Source organism: Pseudoliparis swirei, chromosome 22 (assembly GCF_029220125.1).
Source record: "Pseudoliparis swirei isolate HS2019 ecotype Mariana Trench chromosome 22, NWPU_hadal_v1, whole genome shotgun sequence".
Classification (NCBI taxonomy): domain Eukaryota; kingdom Metazoa; phylum Chordata; class Actinopteri; order Perciformes; family Liparidae; genus Pseudoliparis; species Pseudoliparis swirei.
Window position 1 is genome coordinate 8972589 of NC_079409.1, and position 24743 is coordinate 8997331.

General features: G+C 45.1%; 2 protein-coding genes across 3 annotated transcripts; both read right to left on the reverse strand.

The window, feature by feature from the left end:
• Nucleotides 1-240: 240 nt before the first annotated feature.
• On the reverse strand, nt 241-3972 carry LOC130212654 (zinc finger protein 436). Of its 2 annotated transcripts, XM_056443754.1 has the most exons (3): nt 3867-3972; nt 3112-3603; nt 241-2610 (listed from the first exon to the last, which is right to left on the reverse strand). In XM_056443754.1, the coding sequence occupies exons 2-3, from the start codon at nt 3566-3568 to the stop codon at nt 1226-1228; spliced, it is 1842 nt and encodes a 613-aa protein (XP_056299729.1). In that variant the 5' UTR covers nt 3569-3603; nt 3867-3972; the 3' UTR covers nt 241-1225. The 2 variants fall into 2 exon arrangements, with proteins under 2 accessions (XP_056299729.1, XP_056299727.1); XM_056443752.1 differs by having other exon boundaries at nt 3112-3972.
• Nucleotides 3973-4742: 770 nt separating this feature from the next.
• Nucleotides 4743-24593, reverse strand: megf8 (multiple EGF-like-domains 8). Its single transcript, XM_056443746.1, is given in 45 exon segments — nt 4743-7817; nt 8306-8438; nt 8992-9122; nt 9234-9404; nt 9494-9686; nt 9816-9984; nt 10122-10317; nt 10402-10616; nt 10904-11114; nt 11207-11333; nt 11988-12219; nt 12308-12443; nt 12561-12724; nt 12833-13004; nt 13101-13332; nt 13467-13585; nt 13686-13796; nt 14045-14295; nt 14592-14724; nt 14831-15071; nt 15220-15262; nt 15265-15432; nt 15551-15735; nt 15879-16118; nt 16396-16479; nt 16639-16752; nt 16962-17093; nt 17209-17327; nt 17443-17688; nt 17863-18060; nt 18501-18704; nt 19044-19207; nt 19540-19687; nt 19880-19981; nt 20068-20219; nt 20334-20444; nt 20792-20937; nt 21328-21511; nt 21625-21838; nt 22251-22339; nt 22519-22699; nt 22872-23081; nt 23173-23336; nt 23434-23623; nt 24220-24593. Coding segments are annotated over 45 exon segments (8634 nt in total). The 5' UTR covers nt 24244-24593; the 3' UTR covers nt 4743-6332.
• Nucleotides 24594-24743: the final 150 nt, after the last annotated feature.

The following is a 24743-nucleotide window of genomic DNA, read 5'->3' on the forward strand; positions in this document are numbered from 1 at the left end:
TTTCAGACGATGTAAAGGTGTGTCTTCATGAGCCCGAGACATGAGAAAAGGTGTGACTTTTAGGGATATGTCGTATAAGAGGGAGATCCGTACGACAACACAACAATGTATGGTTAATTAAAAGTGATCACACACTCAGCCTGCTCATATATATATATAGTAAACCAATTCAATGCAATCTAATAAGGTAAATTCACAGCTTCAAGATACACAAATGACAGCTTTTCCAGTTCAATAGAATAAGGGCTTCATTCATGTTTAATGTAAAGGGGAGGGGGACATCACAATTCAGCATTTGATAAAGAAATATCATCAAAAAAACGTGTTCCCCATTACAACACAAAACTCTTCAGTGATACAAAGATTACTGTTTTAATCCTACTTCAAAGCGCTGCACCAGATCTGTCAAAAACACAGATTAAAGTAAGTCATCTGTTATTCTTTTAACCCTTGTGTTGCCTTCGGGTCATTTTGAATCCAAATTCAATATCCCTCCTGTCGCCTTCGGGTCAATTTGACGCGATTCAATGTTAATGTCGGTGTTCTTTCGGGAGTCAACAAACAAACATAAAGTACCTCACACTTAAACTTGGAAAACAATATTAATTCTAATAATTTTCTGGAGATTTTAATAGCTGGGGTCATATTGACCTCAAGGGTAAAATATGTCAGTAAATATAAAGGTAACAGGAGGGTTAAACATTGAATCGGGTCAAATTGACCCGAAGGCAACACAAGGGTTAAAGCATTTTTTACAAGCCAATTTTCCAGTTTTCAGTTTCTGAAATATGGCCATTTGTATTCTGGTAACAGGAAGTACACTAGCACCACACACACTGTTCATGCATTCATCAAATAACTTATTACATTTTTACAAATTCTACACCAGTGATCTTTTCTGTGGGGAGGACAATACAATCCACGATCTGCATTCCCCACATGCCTCATACCGTGTCCACAGGGCTCCGTTACAACAGTGTCTAGCAGAAACCAGTTTAGTACGGCCATGCACAACTAAATAAAATCATACAAAGCTGGGATAGTGTTTTAAAAAAACGTTCCATGCGATAGCAAACATAAAATCAAGAGTGTTACAGAAAGTTCATATAAATATTCATATATAGACTGATTTTTTTTACTTTAGCACATTCATTAAACCCCTAGCAGAAGGCTGTATCCACCTCCCGTAGATACCGCAGCACATTTACAGGTCTCTCGTGAAAGCTCAGCGACATTTAGCCACGTGGCCAGAAAGGTGGTGAGAGCGGGCGAACCTGCGGAGGCAGTTGGGGCAGGAATACGGTTTCTCCCCCGTGTGAGTCAACATGTGCGTCTTCAAATGGCCTGACAAACGAAAGCTTTTTCCACATTCTTGACACGTGTAGGGTCGCAGGTTAGTGTGACTCCTCCGGTGCTTGCCCAGATCCCCAGAGGAGGTGAAGCGGTTGTGGCAGTCCGGGCATTCGTAGGGCTTTTCCCCAGAGTGTATCCTCTTATGCTTCACCAGGTCGCCGGACTGAGTGAAACTCTTGTCGCATTCGGTGCATTTGTAGGGTCTCTCCCCGGTGTGGGTGCGTTGGTGGTTTCGCAGATGAGCGAGGCGAATGAACCTATTGCCGCAGACCGTGCAGTGGTAAGGCCTCTCCCCGGTGTGTGTCCGCAGGTGTATTTTCAAAGCCCCGAAATCTCCCATCTTCAGCCCGCAGTCCCCGCACTGGTGAGCTTTGTCTTTGGTGTGGAGTTTGGTGTGAACCCTCAGGTTTCTCTGGGTGTTAAAGTTCTTCCCGCACACATCGCAGTGGAAGGGTTTCTCACTGGAGTGCGTCCTCAGGTGGAGATCCAGACTGGACTTGAATCCAAACTCCTTTCCACATTGAGAGCAAGAATATTCCTTCTTGCCAGAGTGTGTGGTTAAGTGGCACTTGAGGTGGTGCGATCTTAAAAAGGCCTTGCCGCACACCTGACATTTGTACGGCTTCTCCCCCGTGTGTATTTTCATGTGCTGACGCCAACCGCTGCGCTCCACGAACTTCCTGCCACAGTCCTTGCAGACAAACGGCCTGTCGCCCGTATGAGTGCGCATGTGATCTTCCAGGCTTTGGGGCGTGGCCATCTTTTTGCCACATTCTGGACACTGCACACCAACGTCAAAGCAGATCGGCGTATCCTCAGATTCCGTATTATGCGGTTCATGACACAAATGCGGCCCTTGGCCCCAGGTAGCTTTGAAACTCTTCCCACAGTCGGCGCAGCTGAGGTGCCCCCCCCTGGTGACCACAGACATGCTGTGCCAGCGCTGACAGTGATTCTTCAGATTCTTCAGGTACTGGAAGCTGCGAGCACAGGTTGGACAGGGGTGAAGTCTGCGGGGAGGGGCAGACGGGTGGGCTTCTCGGACATGGAGCCTAAGGTGTACTTTAGATTTAAAGGTGCTGCTGCAGACAGTGCAGGCGTGCTTAGGGGTCAGGTTTAGTGTGCGGCTTGAGAGGCATTTCTTCAGCTTGGCAAGATACTGTTTCTGATGGACCCACTTGACATGCTTCTCCAGGAAGTCCAAGTCAGTAAAGGAGACAGTGCAGTGCGGACATGGATAGAAGTCAGATGATGACTCTAAGTAGGAGAAGAAGACACAAAGAAAGCAGAACGCATTAAGAAAAAAGGTGATGAATATGATTTACACTGATGATCTATACCCAGTTATACAGACGATCTAAAATGTACGGAGTAAAAGTTATGGCAAACAAATAAAGTCTACTGAAGATTCTCCAAATTCGCCTTTTTCAAATGTTGATAACTAAACTATTCCCACAATATTGTCTGTCACTAATCTTTATGCAAAAAGGTTTATACAAATGCATATGCAAAAGAGCAAATGCTTTTTAAACATTAGTTTCTGAGGACAACACACCCACGTTCAACTCCAATATTTAACTAAACAAAAGAACTTTAGCAACAATTGCAAAAATACTATCCGTCTGAGTACTATTCGCCACGTCTTGATACCCTGCCATTGTATTCGTGAAATGAAAAAGAAAACTTAATGTTAGAAAGAAAAACACAGAGCATATTTAGCCAGAAATTGCACATTTTCCATAAAGAACCGTCTTCTACCTGTGCAGACCTCCTCCTTTCCCTCTCCATAATCTCCCTGGATGTCGTCTGCTGCCTCCTGCTCATCGTCTCGCTCTTCTTTAAGCCATGACTCAGACTCCTCCTTGACAACAGCTTCAGTGAATTCTGAGTCGCCCTCCTCCTTTAAGTCTCCTTGTCGGTGGTCACCATCTAACCCGAGTGCGACCACGTCCGGCTTAGTGTCTACACCGCCGGACGAGTCTCCATCGTGCTCCTCGCTGATCTCCAGTGAAAATGGTTCCTCCTTGATCTGGATGTTGAGACCACCTCCATTGGTGTAGGCTTCACCAGAGCCCTCCTCCTCCTCTTCATCATCATCCTCCTCCTCCTCCGGCTCCAGCATATGTTCAGCTTTAACCCCGTCCACATCAGGTGGCGTCTCTCCCCTCTTTGCTCTGTTCAGCAAACACTTCTCCTTGACAGATTTGATCTTCATGCCGTCACCATTAGGACTCCGTCTCTCCCGTTGCGCTGTGGACCAGAGGAACAACATTGTTGAGGCTCAGACGGAGACATACTATGCAGGTGTAAGCAACACAACAACAACAAAACAGAAACACGCGTTCATCTCATCTGGTTGCTTGGGGCCGTCTTGCTGTTATCTGTCGTTAGCATCATAGCTAAGCTGCACCAGCAGCGGTAGCCGAGCACTGTGGATCAATCACTGCCGTTTTCGCGTTACGTCATCTGTCAGCGACATTCCGCCTCTGTCTGCTGTACAATAAAAGACATACCGTGAACACTTGGGCGATTCAGCCGACGCTGCTGGTAAATATTTAGGCGTACGTTGACACCGACTGTCTACATTAGTGTGTAACGTTGGTGATGATAACACCGGAAAAGCAGCTCACTTCCTGCGGTTTGTGGCCAACCAGCTTGGACCACCGGGATGTCCGCTCCACCGTGTATTTAAAGCGACAGTAACTATTTGAGTTGTTATTTATGCATTAATGTGACACAGAAAACATGAACAGCTGAACAACGACTTTTCACTTACTAAAATTGAGTTTTAGAATTTAGAATTAACTAAATATTGAATTTCAAGGGACATAATTCAATGAATTGAATTGTTTGGGCAAATTACAGACGCAAACACACACAACTACAACTTCTTTGAAAGCCAATATATGAGGTCACAAAGATCGAAGACACACTTCCAAACATTGCCTGAAATCTACTGTACAATTAATAAATGTGTTTTGTTGATCTTAATTCGGTATAAATAATTTAAACGTAAATACACGTCATGTAATTTAGCATACTAGTTCAAGCTGTGATGTCTGATTGACATTGATGTACATTAGTTTTGTTCATAAAGATAAAAACAAAACCAACATAAAACGGCCATAATAAAACACTTCCCTTGCATCTATAAATACAAACATATTTGGTATTTAGGGAGTGATTTAATAGCACATTTTCAGATTCTTCATTATTGTTCAAGTCGAAACAAGTGGATTTGGGAGATGCAGGATAATACCGTTGTTCTGTTTGATCCAGGTGAAAACTCTCGGCTTATTCCAAATAACCTGCAGTAGATTGTATGCAACAAATAGTATTAATACAAATTGAGGAAATCAGATTTTCTCCTCTATACAAAACAAAGTCAGTCATGTTCCACAGACTTTATTTCAGCCAATTCAGGACATAATATTGATGCAAACTTCTGTACAACACTGTTCCCTTCTTTGAAAACAAGAAATAAACACAACTAAAGTTTATGTACAACAATGTGTTAAAAAAAGAACATACACAAAGATACGAGACAAAAAACAACAACATTATGAATGTTTTTTTGTGAAGGGCTGTTATAAATCGGGACAGTATTCATGTGAGCGTTGGTTTGCTGAACTACGCAGTGAGTATTCAGTTCATGATAAATCTCGTCTGAGCTCATCCATGACACTGTGCGCCCTCTCAGGCTGGACGGCTTCCCCTCTTAGTGTTTCACGTGAACAATGGGGCTCATTGCCTCCATGCAGTGCAAAAAAGAAAACAAAAGGAAACAAATGTCAAACAAACAACAAACAGTGAACCAGTAATTCAGTCTCATTGCAAATAAAAAATCTCTCACCAGGAGAAGTCTTTTCATTGTCATTTCCAAAAAGGAATTCTCATCCAATTTTGTTCTTAATTAAATCGTAGCTATGATTGGTTAATACAATCATCTAAGCAGACAAGTAGCCTGAAAAAAGCAGTCCAGCAAAACTAGCCAAACACCAACATACATTTCATGTCAACGAAATGTCATCAAATGTTTCAAAAGGACACGTATCTTCATTTTTTATGGACAAGTTCATTTGTGTTTCAAGATTATTAGTGACAGGAACTGAATACTAATATTGAAAACACTATCCTTCATTTTCTTTTTTACAAAAACAATTCATGAAACAATATGTAATATGTAGCTGTTATTAAATGTAAGCCGGTCGACTCAGACAAGGCAAGTGAAGGCAGGTGAGCGGACGCACACTTGAAAGAGTAACGGAGCGGGTGAATGACTTTGCAAAAACATACTCGGGAGTCGATTCAACAAAAACATGTAGCTTAGAAGCCTGCCATATACCGAGTTACAATTATAAATCACTCATCGACTATGATATAGAAACCATCTCAAACAACTTTTACTTTTTTATTTTTTATACCTGCTCTTAGCTGACAATCAAATTATTGCACCTTATGCTGAACCAATTTAAAAATCTTTTGTTCTCATTTGCCATTTTGATTGTCACTTATTGGGATGTAAAGCACACGTCGGTTCCATAGGGGCGGCTGTATTTTTTTTAACACTTCTGTTGGTCAGTGAGAAGAATTTTGGCAACAGTCCAGCTTCAGTCTTTTCCTGAGACTGACTATTGAATGCGCTCATCCCTCTTTCGTGATCAGACAGGATGCCACGTTGTTGAGTTGATACGTAAAGCAGTCGTCGTGCATTCTAGAGACAGCTGGCTTGGTCATGTGACGCTCTGAAGTACAGTACAGCAATACAGAATACAATAAAAGACACTTAATTCATAATACAGTGTATGTACAGCTCTGTTCAAAATGCTCATGTTAACTGACTGTCGCAACTCTTTCTTCTGGACTTTGATTTTGCCTTGCACCTTTCCCAAAAAATATGTATCATATATCAAACAATATACAGATTGATTCCATCTCTTCTATCCCTGTCCTCTTTAAATAATAATATTCTTGCTTCCCTACATACCCATAGTGGTCAGGTGCTGATGCCCTAGCAGCCCCTTGCGGCCTGCTCCTGCCCCTGGGTGCCCTGCTCCGTTGCCATGGCCACAGTATTCTTGCAGGTTCTGACGCAAAGTAACCAGTGCGGAGCCCAGACAGGCACGATTTGGCGCCAAGACACCCCCGGGGAGCTGGAAGAGGACAGTGGCCACCCCAGCCATGCCGTCATCTGTGGGCTCGAGGGTGATGGGCCCCACCTTAAAGGTGGAATAAGAAAAGCCCATGAGCTGAGAGAGGAAGGGGTCGGAGCGGCAAAAGTGCTGATAGCCACTGTACGTGGATGGGTGGTGGTGTGAGGCCGGGGTGCCAGAAGTGGTGCTGGCATAGTGGTGGGTGTTCAAGTAGTGCAGAGGCAGGTGCTGGCCACCGTTGCCCCCTCCACCCAGGGTGAGGTGGTGGGGGTGGGCAGAACCCGAGTCATGTTTGTAGGAGACGGCTCCTGCCCTGCCCCTCTGGCCCACCACCACTCCTCCCAACTTGCTCGTGCGGGCATGAGCAAGCGATACAGTGCTACCCCCCACCCCTCCACCAGCTGAAGGCAGGTAGATGAGCTGAGGCTCCTCTGGCTCAAAGTAGATGGTGAGTTTAGCGAAGGGCCTTGATGCCATCTTGGTCATCTCCTGGATGTGGCGACGCTGCTCCCGACGGAAGTCCAGGAATTGCTTAACCTTCCACAGGAGGACGCAGACAGACAGGAAGAGGAAAAAGCAGGAGAAGAAAACAGAGAAGAAGACAAAAAGATCGATGTGGGCTTGATCTTGTCGCAAAAACAACAGGCCCTGGGATTCTCCCAGTCTCTGGTCGGTTCCCACACCTCTCAGAGCGATGTAAAAGCGGCTGGATTTCAGGGAGTGCACCTCATGGGGGAAGGTGATGACCACACGATCCCGAACACCGCGGACAATCAGCACCGTCTGCGGTTTACACACGGTAATGTAAGTAATGAGTCCTTCCGCCCGATCCTCTGTAATTTCTCTCTCTGCCCCTGGGACTTTTGCTTGCAGCTGCAGTGGATTATGGGAGAGCACAGGACCCCCGAGACTGGATGAGGCATTGGCATACACCTTGATGGGGGACGGAGGTGAATCCTTGTCCGTACCAGTCGTTGTCCCCCGAGTCGCTGATTCCTCCTCGATCCTGATAGTGTGAATCCCTGTGTATCGGTCGACATCCACAATGAAGATGTCATGAGAGTTGGACACGTACACCTCCACCTCACCAAAGGTAACATCAATGGTGACTCGAATGTCCACATTGGTGAACTTTGGCTGCGCAGAGAAAAACACGGTGCGCCCCTTGGGCAGGTTGCGAATGGTGGGGTCATGGAAGCAGTTGGTCTGGGATGTCGGGTCAAAGCAGCACTCGGTGTCCACGTTGAACTGGCGGTAGCACTGACGCCCATTCACTGGCGTGCCATTGAAGGAGTCTTTGCACTTGGCACACTGAATAGAAGGGCACAACAACAACAATTTGAGCAATTCGAAATATCTAATGATAATATAATTCGGCAATGAATAGGACAGGGTCACAAACGTTTTTTCTCAATTCAAAATATTCCTATTGTGAAATGTATATTTTTATGATGACCATGGCCACCTTCTATAGAAGGGAACCCCTGTTTACGTATTTGATGTGCATACCTTGAGCTGGGTGGTATGACGATATGTATATCATAAAAAACATACAACAATGTCTTGTGTTTTCTTAATCGTTTCTATCATGTAAAAATAAATAAAACCGCGTTCGAATTGCATTACAATATTTATCAGAAGCAAACAGTCAAAACGGGGACCGGCATATTAATAATACTTTATTTGTTAAGCATTTCATTCACACGTGACTAGATGAAAATGAGCTTTACACTTTTGGTTATTTCATAAAGACCAGAAAACATTCTACCTTGAGATATCCAATGACTATGTATTTATACCTGTTGCCTGTAGCAGTCTTTCCGGTCACTCTGAGGGCTGCTGAGACAGGAGGAGGTCTCTGTGTTGTTTTGGCAGGGGCATCCTGTACCATCGTGTTCATTACACGTGTCGGCATGTCCATTACACTGACATCTGGAAGGGAAAGGATGAAGCACCGTATGTTGATGCCGATTGTGTCCGAACGGTCTGGCATTGTGTATTCCCAAAACAAAAGGTAATTCTGCACACGGCCTTAATAAGCAGTATGAAGACATTTTAAACTAGAATGGGCACTCGGTAGAGCGCATACCTTTGCATATCACAAGATTGGGCATTGGATTATGAACATTTTGGCATTAGTTGCATGCCAATTGGATAACAATTGACCGTGCTATGGTAAAAAGAAGATTTTGACCTTTTCACGACCTTGACCTTGACCTTTGAGCCAATTGATCCCAAAATCTAATCAAATGGTCCCCGGATAATAACCAATCATCCCACCAAATTGCATGCGATTCGGTTAAATACTTTTAGTGTTATGCGAGTAACACGCATACAAATAAATAAATACACGGCGATCAAAACATAACCTTCCACATTTTCAATGCGAAGGTATCTAATTTAAAAGCCGAACATGCCTATATACTTTGTAAGGTATGTCACAACATGGGAGTCAATTGCCTGCTGTGAAGAACACTTTACTCACTTATCACACTTCCCCTGCAGCAGGAAGAAGCCACCGAGGCAGCTCTCACACTTGTCCCCCACGCTGTTGTTCTGGCAATTCACACAGACAGCATTCTCTTCTGTGGGACCCTCAGCCACCCAGCTCTGAATCTGGTAAAGGGACAAAGAGAGATGGACCACAGACAAGAATGAAGGTAGTGCCCAAGAGTAGGCATTGTTTTTACATATCAAGAGAAGGCCACAAGACGGGCCGACACTTACGCTGTTGGGTTCCAGGGGGCAGAGCCGTGGGTTCTCAAGGGCTTTCTTATGTTCATCTCCAGATAAACACACAGCACTGTTTCCTTTGCAAAACTCCCGACAAGGACGACAAGTGCCACCACCCTTGGCAGAGCCCACAAACAGAGGCTTACACTTCTCACAGTGCTTACCCTGGAAATGGAGGGGGAATAATTAATCACCAGTGGACATGGAAAAACAGTGTTTACAGTCGGGACATATGTTTCACTAGAAGCACTTACTATGGTGTTATTGTGGCACTCAAGGCAAACATCTGGTTTGCTGACCCCAGCGCAGTTGCTGTGTTTGTTGCAGCTACACTGAGAGGAGCAGTTATCCCCAACAAATCCAAAGTGACATTGGCAAACTCCTGGGGAAATGCATGTCCCGTTCACACAGCCTTGTGCACACACTGGCTCACACTGACCAGAAACACTGTTACGGAAAACAACCAAGAGAAGATTTTGGTTAACATATATAAAAGCAACACAGTGACTTTTGGCATTTATATACTATGCTTGTGTATTAAATGCCTGAGTCATAACGGCTAACTCCTGATCTTACCTGCTGAGTATGTAACCCTGTTTGCAGGTGCAGTGATATCCCTGGGGTTGGTCGTGGCAGTCCTGGGTGCCGTTACAGTGGTGATGGCCATTGGCACACTCGTCCTCCTCTGGACAGTGAAGGAAGGACCAGCTGCTGTTTCTCATGGGGCAAACGCCTTCACTCACACCTGGGGAACAAGAATGGATGAAGGTGAGTGACACACAGATGAGAAACACAGACATTTAGATTGATCAAGTGGAACTGACTGGTTACACATTGCTATGCAAAACTTATTGAACGCATCAAACTGAAGATATTTCTCACCATCAAGACCTCCTTGTAGGCAGCGTCCAGCCCCATTGCCCACCTGAGTAGCACACCAACCACACTGAGGCCTGCTAATACACTGGGAGCACTGGGTGAGCTGGGAGCATTGGGGAGAGCAAGAGTCCCCCCCAGAGAGCAGACGACCGCACTGACCCGCCTCACAGCGCAGTGGAACAAAAGAAGGGCTCATGCACTAGAGGAAGAGGTGAGGGGTTAACTGCATATGAACGTGTTTTCTCACAAAGTACCGAGCAAGGCACAAGCAGGACAGTCTTACCTGCTGCAGAGCCATGCTCCACTCACAGTGCTGCCAGCCCCCATCAGAGCCTCTGGAGCCCAGACAGAGGCTGCAGTTATTTAGACTGTGGCAGGGTGGAGGGCATGGCATAGGCGGAGAAGACTCCACCTGCATGGGCGAGACGTTGAGCAGGGCGTAGCTGAAACACGTCCAGTCATAGGTGGGGTTCACACTCAGGATGCGCCTCGTCTCACCTTGGAGGAATCAAAACACAAAGAACCTTTTGGAGTGGAACACATCATGAGAGGAAAATGCCCCAAATGTGGGATTTTTTTTCAAATGTATTTTTAGCTTTAGACTGAAAAATAAAGAGAGCCTTGACAGGGTTCATACATATGTTGACCAATATATTTTCATGACTAAACCAAATTTCCATGACCAAACATTTTGTGAAATCTCGGTGCATACACGAGTATACCTGAAGTAACACAAAAAGAAAATTATGAATTTCCTCAAAGTTTTTCAACACTATTGCCCCTACCTGTGCGCTTGAACTGGCGGGTCCACATGCATTTCCCAGAAGTAATACACTTGGGGCAGTCAGAGGCCTCACAGCTGGTCTCAGTGCAGTTGCTGGACAGGAAGATCTCTCTCTGGTTGATCCTACAGTCATGTTCAGACGTACAGCTAACAGAGCTGCTGATACAGGCCCCCTCTGGACAGTTTGTGCACCACTTACATTGTAGAGCAATCTGGGAGATTCAGTAAGGAACAGATTTTAGTAGATAGAAAGTAGTTTTCTCACTTTGAGAGATTGTGTTTGAGAAGTGGTCCTGTTTGTTACCTGTGATGGACTTGAGAATGTTTTAGGGTGTCGCGCGAGGCATTCACTGCAGGTCTTCAGTCTGCGACACTGGTCTGGCTGACGAGGGGTCGGCGAACAAGGACTCTGGCCTGTGAACCAGCCCATTCTGATGGAGGGGGAGGGAGATACATGTAAGTTTGACACATTGTATACAGCAGCAGTACAAACAGGACCTTGTAATAGTCTCCCACATGCCTTTTTCTTTTCATAAAAGCAATAACCGCTCTTCCCTAAAGCCTAGCTCTGTGGAATGAACAGCATGAAGTGGTCCTTTGGAGAGATAATCCAATCTTTGCTGTGGCGGTTTTCAGCTCCTTCAAGGTTAAGCTCTCTTTGTTGCCTCTCTGATTATTGCCCTCCTCGTCTGATCCGTGAGTATTGATACTCTTTTGGTAGGTGTGGTTCCATATTCTTCTCATTTACGAATAATTAATTGAATGGTGCTCCGTTGGATCATTGCACACAGGTGGTTATTTTTAACTAATTATGTGACTTCTGAAGGTAATTGGTAGCAACAGATATTATTTAGGGGCTTTATAGTAAAGATGATGCATGCACCACTTTTCAGTTTAATATTTTCTTTTAACACATTTTTTTATTTCACTATTTGTTTAGGTCCATTACAAAAATATCCATTTAATTTCCAGGATGTAAAGCAACACAGTAGGAACAAAACATCAGGGGGGTAAATGTCTTTGCAGGGCACTATAACTCTAAACACAAGAACAAGTATGTATTTAGAGTTGCTTTAAGCAATTACCTCTCAGCAGTATCAGAAGAAGCACAGGCTCCTCTAAACCAGACGCAGCTGCCTGTCGTGGTGTTGCAGGCCTCTGGTGTGGGCAGCAGTGCACACGGGTCAGCGGGCACAGACATGGTTAGGAGTCTGCCAAGAGTGACACCATTGAAGCCTCCTGAGAGGAAAAGACGGTCGCCCCAGCTTGTCATGGCAAGAGACACTGAACGATTTACTGGCTCTCCGATAACCGAGACTGAAGATAGAGATAAAAAGTGGTTATGGTATGCGAAGTTATGATTTGACCATCATTAAATCTGCAGAATGACATTTAGGATAGTCACCTGGTTGTATCCAGGTGTTACAGTTGACCTGGTATAGAGACACTGAGTTACTGTAGTCTTCTGCTTCTGTCCTTCCCCCAACAATGACCATGGTGTCTTTGATCATAGCTGCAGCGTGGAAGAAACGGGACAGGGGCTACACAGCAAAGAGATGATACAGCAGGAATTGATAAGTTATCTATATGCAGTCGTACATGCTTGGCTTGTCTAATTCACTGAGGAGGATAGAGACTAGAGAAGGTTGGCCTCTTACCTTATTTCCCTGTGAAGGGACCAGCAGAGACCAGGTGAGGTTGGGGTAGTACAGACTGTAAAGCTCGCCTGAGGGTTCCACAGTCTCCACGTGAAAGCGGTAGCCTCCAAAAACATAGATGGCATCAGTCTGCTCATTGTAGACTGCCGAGTGGCCATATAGACCTGTTTGAAGAACATGCAGCACATTTCCAGAGTGTAATAATGAATTCAGTCAATAAGCCATTGGCCGAGTTAAAACTATGTTATAACCCACAAAAAGGCCTCAAAAACCTGTAGGGGGTGTTCCAGACTGGGGGGCAATGGTCCAGTTTCCAGTGCGAGGGCTGAACTCCAGCAGATGGTGGTTGAAGCCGTTTTCTGGAGCGTAACCTCCAATCAACAGCACGGAGGAGTCTCGGCGAACAGTTAGGGTGTGACCCGCCAACGGGGGCATTACTGAGCTCTGTCAGAGATGGAAGAACATGTTATTTGCTTGGAGGTAAACCAAACTTCAGCTTTTATAGATATTTTGTATTTCACAGATAAATCTAAGTCTAACCTTGTGTTCTATCCAGACTAAACTGCTGAGATTGAGACTCCAGGCATCCATGACAACACCGTTTTGAGTGACACCGCCCACCACCAGCATCAAGTCGTGACTGGCTCCATGGCTGCCAGACCCGTGACTGGTCAGTAGTGCAGAGGCGTGGTGATAGCGAGGGCTCGGAGTCGAGCCTTCTTCTACAGAACTGGTCAACATTTGGGTCCAACGGTGCTCTGACACGGAATATCTAGACAATCCAGGGACAAAATGTACTATTGTACACATATAAACTCTAAATGTGCTATGGACGTAGAGTAAAATGACACTTATAAAGTTTGATGACATTAAACTCAAAACACTCTCCGGTTACACAGTCTTTACCTATAGACATTTCCCAGAATGCCCTCAGACAAAGAGAGTCCTCCATACATCCAGAGGGTGCCCTGTGGTCCAGACACCAGAGAGTGTCCCATCCTGTGGAGGAACCTGTGTGCCTGGTTCTGTGGAGCAACAGCACATATGAATGCGTGTCCGTGCGTGCTGAGGATTAACATTTATGAATAGTGCAGATTTAGTTGTTGGTTTATTTTCTGTCCCTACCACTGTCAGTTGTGTGTCCAGCAGTGTTTCCCAGACCAGGCTGTTGGAATCCCGAGGAATGGAGCAGTCTGAGCCGGCCCAGCTGTGTGAGCAGACACACACTCCCAGAGACTGAGACAAACAAAATAGGTCAATAAGCAATTTAGGGAAATTTGTAACATGACTATCATCACCAAAATACATTATATTACAGCTGTAATTTTATAGTTTTTGGAGTTTATGGAATTTGAATGCTGAATGGTATATTTTGGACATCATTTTATTTCTTTTTGCAAATATATCTATCCCCATGAATAAGTGAGAAAATAAAAACCGAATGTCAAATTATATTTTAAAATATAAATTGTCACAACTCTTACGAGATTACAAGCTCCTCTTCCTTCTGCGATTCCGCAATCCTGAGGGCACATGGGCCGGTTGCAGTGGGGCCCACCATATCCCTTCTGGCACTGACAGAGCCCCCCTTGGCACTGGGCTCCACCTGGACACGAAGGTGACCCCTCTTCACCCTCATTAGAGCTCTGTTCACAACGCCGCACCCAGAAAGATGCATTGAAGCCTTGAGGTTTGTTTGAGGAGACATTGGCCTCAAAGTAGACAGAGATCACACCTGGTTGTAAAAGAGCAAAGGCAATATAGTGAAACGGACAACTTGATTACTTCAAATAATTAGATTCAGAGTTTGAATAACATCTTTCCATGGTTGACAGTAAAAGGATTTCCCCATTGACCTGAGGTGACGTAATCTGCTTGCTAATTATTGGTTAATGTGTTTTTGGGGATGTGTGGTAGCCCACAAGTGGCATTTAATAGCTACAATTTAGCTGGCTGCCTTTAATGCACCCATGTCAAAGCTGATTTCTCCAGACAAAATCTTTATTCCCGAAAGAAGATATGGATGGATACCTGAAGTGGCCTCAACAGTGATAGGTTGAGTCCTTGTGGTGCCACAAAATGCCCCAATCAGGTTGTGATCTGAATGAACAACTCCATTGGGAAGGAAACGAGGGAGGCCATCAAACACGTAGACAAAGGAGCTCTGAAAAAAAAAGAACATATGGAATATAAGGGAGGCAGTTATATAGAGGGGAACATTGACAATGTTTGATGCTGTTGCTGTATAATCAGGTCATGTTTGTACTCACTTTACAGTGCGTATGGGAGTCTGGGTGTAGAGTGAGTGCTACAGGGGGACAAAGCTGTCTGGGCAGACAAGGTGCCAGGTTCTCAGTCACAGACAGGACCCACAGGCAATGAGAAAGTCCTCCTTTCCCCTCTGTGCCACTTCGCCATCCCAGAGAAGAGGAGAGAGGCATGGCAGAGGAGGAGGTGGAGGAGAGCAGCACAGAACGGCCCTGGCACTGGCGGTAGCATGTGCCATTGTTCCTGTCAGAAGGAGAAAGATGCAAGGATAGACGAGACGTGATGAAATCATCCATTGTATTCACACTTCCTGCTTTTATCAATTGTTTTCAATCAGTTCAGCAAAAAATAGATGAAAAGTTAGCATTATACTAAGATGAAATCTCCTTACCTGGGGTCTCCATAGTAACCAGGCAGGCAGGACTCGCAGTGTGGCCCTGAGTGTTGTGGGTGCAGTAGCACTGGCCAGTCTGGTTGTGACAGTAACCTCGGGCAGGGTCGCCATGGCCGTTACACTCGCATTGCACACAGCCGCCGCCACCAGCCAGGGCTGATCCAAAGCTACCCGGACGGCAGTGCTCACAGTGGGGTCCTGTAGTCCAATCTGACAGACAGAAAGTATTTCAGCGGAGCAAATTTAAATAAAAATACCCAATACATTTGCCTTGTTTAGTAATGGCAGTGAACAAGCTATTAAAATACTGAATGTATTAAGTCCTCACCCTGGCATTCGTCACAGATCCCTGGTGCCGTTATACAGGTGGAATGGAAGTTGCAGCCACAGTCAACATCACATTCAACTCCACTGAGAACCAGGGTGGCGGGGTCAGATGTCCAGCCAAGGGAACATTCACACTCAAACCGCGGGCTGCCACTACATTGGCCCTCGCGGCACTCGTTGTAGCACCTGTTGAAAGGGCACACATTAGAGTGGGGTCAAGATGTCCGTTTTCAAACTTTAGAAAAATAATCCTGATGACTAAATGGTGAAGATGAAGAGTTTTAGATCAAGAAAGTTGATAGATGAATGAAAAGAGGAGCACATCTTACGTCTGGTTGCAGTGCAGTGTGCCATCCCCTGTGTATCCTCTCTCACAGTGGCACTCATAAGAAGTGGGAGTGTTGATGCAAGTGGCAAAGGGGTGACAGTTATGGAGACCTAGCCGGCATTCCTCCACATCAGGGCAGGTGGGGTAGGACCAGATGGCATCTTGCTCTTCGTCATTCAAGTGCTCAAGCTCCAACTCCATTTCTAGGGGGCGCGGCGGGGCCGAGGTCTGGGGCTCGGGGCTGAAAGAGCAGGAAAGGAAGTAGTGAAGTTGGATAGGTATACTTTATCCACCTATCCATCCACCCACTACGTTATAACTCTATATAGAAATTAGTTTGGCAGACATTCTAAGAAATGTGAAAGTTTCAGAAAGCAAAGCCCAGCCCTCATTCAGAATGAAAAAGCACTTCAATTAACTATTTTCAAATTAATATAACTGATAATATAACTGTCTTATGCGAAAAAGTCATATGCTTACTGCAGCAAATCATGAAAGAATAAAATAGATCTTTTTACTTTGCAGCCCGGGCTTCAGCCACAGCCACACTGCAGTTATACACCAAGGGGTCGTCCATTCCAGCCCAGTCTCCCCTCAAACATCTAAAAAGAGGAGTGGAAAACATTGAATACATACATATAAATCACAATAAAAACAATGACATATCAGCCGTTTGATTTGAAAGCAGGGATTTATTAATTAGTCATTTCAATCAGGGGAGTGGCCACTGTATATACTTACTAAGTATTTGCCATACTTACTTCCCAATTGTGGGATTGTTGTAGTCACCACACCAGCCGCACTGGAATGTTCTCAGGCAGTCCGTGCATGTGTTTAAAGCTGAACATTGCTTACACTGGGGAACCGAATGAACACTGAGGAGTAGGAAAATAAGGAACGAGAATATTCGATTATTAATGGTTAAATTCACTGGAAAAATTACATTTTAAAAATCCCCCCAGTTTTTTGTCTTATTTTTCTGTACTGCACTATGTACTGCAAAACAGACAAGCCGCTAACTATGCGCAACTGCAAATAGTTATAATGAGCTAAAAAAATAATAATAATGTAAAAGTCATTGTACCTGTCATACCAGTCCCTGCACTCTCCATAGGGGTATTTTGTGAGGTAGGCTGCAAAATAGAAGCAGGCCTGGGCTGACTCACACCATGCACACTGGCTGGAGTTAGAGAGGCACTCGCCACACGTCTTTCTCCTTTTCAAGACAAAAATATGTCCAGAGAGGGGAGGACAGTAAGGTGGGTTACAGGTTGTTGAAAACATGTATGATCTGCATTTACCTGTGTTAAAAATTTAGTTTTTTAACTCACTGGTTGCAGACTTTGGGACAGCCCCCTGGGTCACGGATTGATCCATCAAGTCTTCCGCGTCGACTGCACTGGTAGTCGCCTTTCTTGCTGGAGTGCATCTGCCACTCGCAAAATGTGTCCTAAAGGCCAAAGTCAGTTTAGCATGAGTGAGAAACACAGCAGCTCCAAAAGGAGCTAAATAATATCAACTGCATAGTGACCCTCTGTTACAATTCGGTGTTATCTGTGATGTACCCGAGTACAAGCGGAGCAGTCTCTGTACTCTTCACACAAGGTGCAGTGCTGGGGTGCCAACAGCAGATGGCGTTGACCTTCTTCCTTCTTCTCATCCTCAGGGCAGAGGTCTGGGCTGTCCCGCAGCAGGCAGCGGGACAAAGACGGGCACCAGCCACATGACTGGTCGGACAGACAGGCCAGACAGGACATGTATGCCGAGCAGGTTCCGGAGCGGTACGGCTCCAGGAAAAGGAAAGAAATCTCCTAAAGGGAGAGAAAGTAATGGTGAAAAGGGGATATAAATTCAACTTTTGAATCACTACAGAATGAAAGTCACTGTAAAGAAAAATGGCAGAAATTAAAATGTGCAAAGACCACTAACGACTGTTTTTTTTCTTTCCATTTTTATTAGACATGTTTAGCCATGCCGGTACTCACACTCCCTCCAGGCAATGTTCTGTTCCATATCAGGGCCATCTCACTGGTCTGTCCTGAGCCCGAGTTGTTAAGGTAGCCCTCGGCCTGAACAAGGTAATGGTTGCCCCTGGTCAGGTTTGAGAACAGTCTACTTCCATCTGTGCGAGCCAGCAGCTTCAACTCTTTCTCCTGCTGGGCTGCCCAACGACCCACTACCTCCTGCTCCGACAGTTTAAAGGTGTATAGAGAATGAGATACAAAGAACAAGTGGACAAGAGTCAAGTGAACGCTTTGGAATTAAATTAGCATCCCAGAAATGCATATAATGTAAGGCAGCTATTTTAAATTTAAAAAGTACATAATCACAATCTATTGCCATATTTGTCAAAACCCTGCCAAAAGACAAACTACATCTACTTCATTTGCTGTTAAAGTAAGGTAGTTGACATTTCTAACAAGCATAAGGGAGATTATTTGCCCTACGATGATAACTCTTGTGGGTATGCCTGCCTTCCAACAGTCACAACTCAATGTTATTCAACAAGGGAACAAGAGAAAATCACTAGCATTTGTTATATCTAGAGCATCTAATCTGTCAATATATAAAAACGTCATTTGAGCAATGTGTTTAAAAGGTGTTGAAATGCACTTTCCCTCACCAGTTGGCTGGAGTTGGGCCCTGAAGCCATTCGAGCCTCAAAGTGGAGCCTCTGGATGCGAGCCCACAAGGAGACAGTCTCAGTGGGAGCGGGTGCAGGTGGAGGCGCCCCCCACAACGGGTGGACGAAGCCCCTGAACTGTAGGGCTACGTCCATTTCTGTGGTGGGGCTCAGGATGATGGTGGTGCTGCGGAGAATGGACACCTGGCAAGAGGAGAGGAGAATAGAGGAAAGTAGAGGATGGATGGAAGTGGAAACGCATCAACAGAAGCACTATTCTCTACAAACTGCTCCACAAGTTTGACAAACTACTTCAAAAAGGAATATTCTCTATGAGCGAAATATAACAGAACACAAATAAATACGTGAGCATTGGATTTTAGAGGTTGAAAAGCCAAGAGCACCAGGCAGAAATTACAAATAAAAGAGAAACAGTCATAACATTGAAGTTGGGTCAACGTGTCAAAGCAATGTTGGAGGAAGAAGGAGCAGAGGGGGAAGTTGTTCCAACCACAACTACAGTTAGCACTTTGGACTCCATACCTTGTCAGGCTGGGAGTCGTTGCGGGGGTGCTGGAAGGTGAGCAGGTGCAGTCCCGGGACATAGTTCTCGGTGCGACAGAGGTGGAGGGAGGTTAGGAAAAAGGTACGCTCCCCCCACCAGCCGTACGCCCCTGAGATCTGGTCCACACGGCACGCACTTTTCTCTGCGAGACCGAGAGGGAGAGGTCAGCACACAAAGAACACATCTGACCTTTTAAAATCTTATAATCCACCAGTTTCCTAAAGTGTCCTACTGTACTAAAACAAGTCTGATCTGTGACTTTTGTGTGACGTGTGTTCAAAAAGAGTCAAACTAAATGACCTTACTGCACCAAAGATAGTATGCGATTGGACAGGCAAGTAACACATCATGGTCTGAGTAGCATGTCCACTCTCAGCTGTGTGTAGTCATGTCACTGTGCTCATCTTTTTCCCCCCCGCAGTCTAAAGCAGAGCCCATCTCTTCTGCCCTCCTTTCTCCCTCCCTGGGTCTCACCTGACACTGGTAGGCAGGACTCATTCTGAACACACCAGCCAAATTCACCAGGGGCACGGGCCAGAGAAGCTGGAGTGCCACTGAACACCAGACAAGACTGGCAATCAGACAGGAAGCGAGCCAGGCCCAGGCAACCAGTACTGCCACACTGTGAAGACAAAGGGGTGGTTATAGATTGCACTGGTAATCCTGACAGACACTTAAACATTTCCTTCTCTTTGATGAATATGAATATTTAACAAAGTGGGATAGCGTATAACAATAATATAGTTTACTCTACATTTGTATGAATTAGTCAAAAACAGAGTCTGCCACAAGGATGTACTGAAGGAAGTGTTACCGGATCAGTGGGCTGGTACTCTCTACAGCGGCCTTCACACCAGCTGCACTCAGGGTTCTTCAGGCACATACTTTCGTCTAGGGCCTCAGCACAAACAGCATCCTATTAAGGCAACAAACACATTTTCAGACTTTCTCTCATCAGCCTCACACATTATATGACTTCCAATCTTGTTTTATGGCACTCACCCTGTCACCTTGATCGCTACTGACAAACAGTGGAACTTTATAAGCCACCAGGTCTCCAAGGGCAACACCACTGTAGCCCCCAGCAACCAGCAGCACTCGTCCCTCCATCACAGCAGCAACATGCGAGTAACGCCCCCTCACAGCATCCCCTCCTGAACAAATTAATGTTCCGTAGGCAATATATGTGAAGATAATTAAGGAACAACCAACAAGAAACGAGCTGTAGATAAATACTAGACTGCGAGTAAGAGTCTACAGCAACTCACTGAGTGACCATCTCTCCCCCGCTGACACCCATTGGTGACAGCCCAGATGGTAGAAGAAGATCTCCTCATCATAGCACTTCTCCTCTTGGTAATGAATATGTACATTCCCCCCTGCGAGAGAAAGGCAGGAAGAAATAGATAAATATACACAGAACGGCACTTATTACACGGTTAATGCACTTGTACTTATATTGCGCTTTTCTATGGATTTTGACACTACATGTTATCATTCAACCATTCACATCCATGTATACAATGATGACAGGGGCTGCCATACAAGGACTCATTCATACCTTCAGAGACCGCCAGCACAGCCTGAGGGAGTGTCTTGCCAAGGACACGTCGACACGGACTAACAAAGACGGGGATCGAACCACCGATTCCTCTGATAGAAGGACGACTCTGCTTTACCGCTGAGTCAGTCGTGAATTATCGCTGCTTTTTTTCTCAAAGCTTACCGTAGACAACCATGTAGTTCCCAATGACGGTGGCCGAGTGGAAAGCTCTCTCTCTGGGGCCAGATGCTGGGAAACGGGAACGGAAAGATGTCCAGAAACGCTCGTCTACGTGGAACACGTCGGTGTTGTTCACTCTCACACTAAACCTTAAAAAAATATATACACAGATAACTTTTAGTATTCATAAAGATGCTTTGTATGTTTTTATTCACTTGCTAAATGTTTCTCAAAATATTGCAAATTTCTACATTTGCTATTCCTTTCTATCTCGTCTCTTATTTAGTCATGGAGTGCTGAATTGAATAAGTCTTCCTAAAGGAATCAGTTTGTATCTATTATGGGACAAATTATTTACAATGAACTATAAACAGAAATATCACATGTGCAATGCCCAGACAGAGATACATTCCAAAACCGGCATCAAACTGTTCCCTTTCCTTATTAAACAATCACAAATAGAAAAGTGTCAAAAATGTTCCTACTGGATATATATGCGGTACTCCATCCAGTTTGCTCAAGCACAAGAGGGTGTGTACCTGGCAGTGGTAGGCCTGTGGCCTCCGTAGACCAGTAGGGTCCTGGATGGGCTGTGAAACACCATGGAATGGCCAGCAGTGGCCGGAGGCTTCCCACCTGTGGGCTGAACTATTTCCCATCGACCAGAGCCATCCAGGCCGAACCGATACAGAGAAGAGGAAAACATATCATCCTCAGTGCGACCTGGGGAAAAATGAAAAGGAATGATGCTGCTTAATTATGATTTATTTCTCAAGGGATATATTTATGCCAATCCAAAGACAGACTGCCAAGTGAAAATATCATGTGAAACCCACCTCCAAATACATAGAGATACTTTTCTACTACAGCTGCAGCGTGATTGGCCAGTTTAGGAGATCCATGAGAATTTGAAAAGCCATGCTGTTGCCAGTCATCACGAAGGGGCCGGTATATCCAGACATCACTGACCAGGGAGCCGTTGGCTAGCTCTCCTCCAAAGATAACCATATTACCCGTCCACTCTACCGCTGTGTGGGAATGACGAGCCACCTGACAACATAGGGGAGACAACATGTGCAGGTAGGAAGTGAATGAAAACGAAACGTAAATAAATTGGAGCATTTATATAACAGTTGACTATGTTTAGAATGAAAGAAAAATTGCAATTGAGAGAAATCAGGAAATAGGAGTTAACATTAACATACACTGCAATAACCTGATCATCATAACACCTTTATTTACAAACATATTGCATTAGTAATCAGATTTCTGTCCCGGCCAATGTTCTTAACCTTATCTGGCATATTGTCGGTGAATTTGTCATATGATGCTGTGGTTGGGGAGTGGTTAGGGTATCTGGACTGACAACACAGTGAGACGAAAGGCTCTATAGCTAAAACTATATGTGTAATTTTATCTGAATTAGCTGTAGCAAAACTGTGAGTGTTTGTTTATCACTTACAGGAGAGTAACTGTACGACCTGCTTTCCCATTGGTTGGATGTGAAGTTATATTTAATCAAGTCCCCGAGAGCTTGGTTCAGGTCAAACCCTGGATGAGAAGAAGGAATAATCAAACATAAACTGATTTTATTAATCATCAAAACACTATAACATACAAGAGAAGGGTTAAAGTCAATGTGGAACTGCAGTTAAAACAAAGGGGGTGGAAGATGGGTTTGTTCACTAAATATACAAAATTGGTTGAAATTAAGAACATTTCCCTCTCACCGCCAAACAAGTACATGGCTCCAGTGGTGGACAGATACACGCCAGCGGAACCCGTCCTAGGCGGTGTGTCGGGGTGTCCCTCACTCACACGCCACCACTGCCCTGCCCCACTGTCATTATAGAAACCAAGCATGCAGCTGTGACCCAGGAAGCCTGGTTTACACAGACAGCCCTCTCCTTTCTGAGACAAAACATAGAAGAGCAAAAATAGTTTAAGACCAATCATCAATGATCTCATAAATTGTAAATCGGAAAGACATAACTAAAGCATCTTCAGGGGGAGATGAGTGACCCTTTGGTTGAAGACTGGTTGCTTTGTGTGTTCCTTAAACCCTCCCCATTCCTACACTTACCTTGTCACACTGGCCATTCAGAGAACAAGTCTGGGAGCACAGAGGGGTTGAACAAGCTGGTCCTCCCCAACCCTGATGGCAATGGCATTTTGATGTAGAGGAATCACAGCGGCCATGACCGCCACAGGCTCCATTGCACACAGAGACGGTGTAAGTCGCATTGAAGCCCAGGAGGTTGTAGTTAGCATCGCTGAAGAGATGGAGTAGCATCTGGAACAAGAACATTTAATAACAGTCATAAACCTAATATAATCAATAGTTATAATGCGTTAGTTTATTTTGTTGAGTCTAAATTGGTTACCTTGCCAGACTTGGCTTCAATGGGTTGAGGCAGAGTGTTGCCACTCAGGCTGGCAAGGAGAGGGCTCTGGTAGGAGTCTCCATCATACACAAAGAGGTAATCATAGGTACACTCTGTGTCCATGAAGGTGAAATTTAAGACAATGCGGTGACTGTTGCTGGGAGCTGGAATATATAAAAAGATGAGAAATACCAGTCAGATTAACTGGCTGTATATTAGCTACATTAGGTGCACAAGACAATATCGTGGCTATAACAATACCTTTGATAAGCCACTCGCAGTTCCCATTGACAGAGTAGTTCCCTGGTCCATCTGTGACGTAGCCTGGGGGCCCCCTCAGCACCTGCCGGTGGCCCTTGCAGTCCCCTGCCTGGGATGCAGGTGACTCAGCCAACAGCAGCACCACCAGGACCAGGGAGACAGGGAGGGGGGAGGCCATCACTGGCACCGCCTTAACAACCAGGGGCAAAGGGTGAAATAGAATAATATGATGTGGTGTCTTGACAGAACAAAGTTTCCCACAAATGTGCAGCAGTATTATGCAGCAAAACAGGACCGACCACTTGAAGTACCACACATGACACATTAACCAGAGGAGATGTAACCTAGAAGGAAAACCAGGAGTCGTGTAGCCTGCAGGTCCCAAGACCCACTTCATGTGACCCTCACATTGCCCTGTCCGCGTATATAATTCTGACTTGATGCATTATGCCATTCGCACAGAAGAAATGGACAAACCCAAAGGTGCTTAGATGAACTAACCTACTACACATGATGAAAAACACTGATTCAGAAGAAGCTCAGCTTTATATCCAGCAGCTCGTTGCTCGTGAGACACCTTTCTATCAAACACAACAGTAACATCACACGAAGTATGCCACACGTGTGAGTCAGCGTTATTTTCAAAGGTTAACAGACGGTCTTTATTACCGTTACGTGACAAAAATAATCACCTAGGGGCCAATCACAACAAAGCTAAGCTACGTTAGAAGAACGCCGTTAACAGAGGCTGTTAGCTAGTTTGTAATATTGCATTAGTACACTCACCAGTTCCCGACTCGTTGGCCTCATGATAATTTACATTTTCGGTGACCCTGTAACGTTGGCAAACACATGAGCAAACTAACTGCTGGTGAGCGCTCACGACTGACAGCTAGCCGCGCTAGCTCGTAGCTACTGCGGCTACAACACTGTGGTCCGTTAGCTTGTTTGCTAGCTAGCTAGTTTGCTAGCGGCTAAATCCAGATGCGCAGTCATCTGTTGGCTGAAAATCTATGAATAAAAGTCACTTTTGAGAGTAATTCCTGTTTATGTTTCTAAAACTCGGTCGATGCCCTCGTAGGCTAGCTAACAACGGAACCTTCTAACGGGTTCGGCCCAATTCCTGCGGTCCATCTCCGAGACAGAAGCCCGTTGTTTTGGTGTTTATGGCAGAGACGCTCGCCTGTGGTTGCAACACAAAAGACATGGCGCGAGCCACCACCGCCACCCAGCGGAGATGAGAAACAGTGTTTAAACATCTGGACATAAGCCACGGACAATAATCGAGACATGACATCAAAGATTATTTT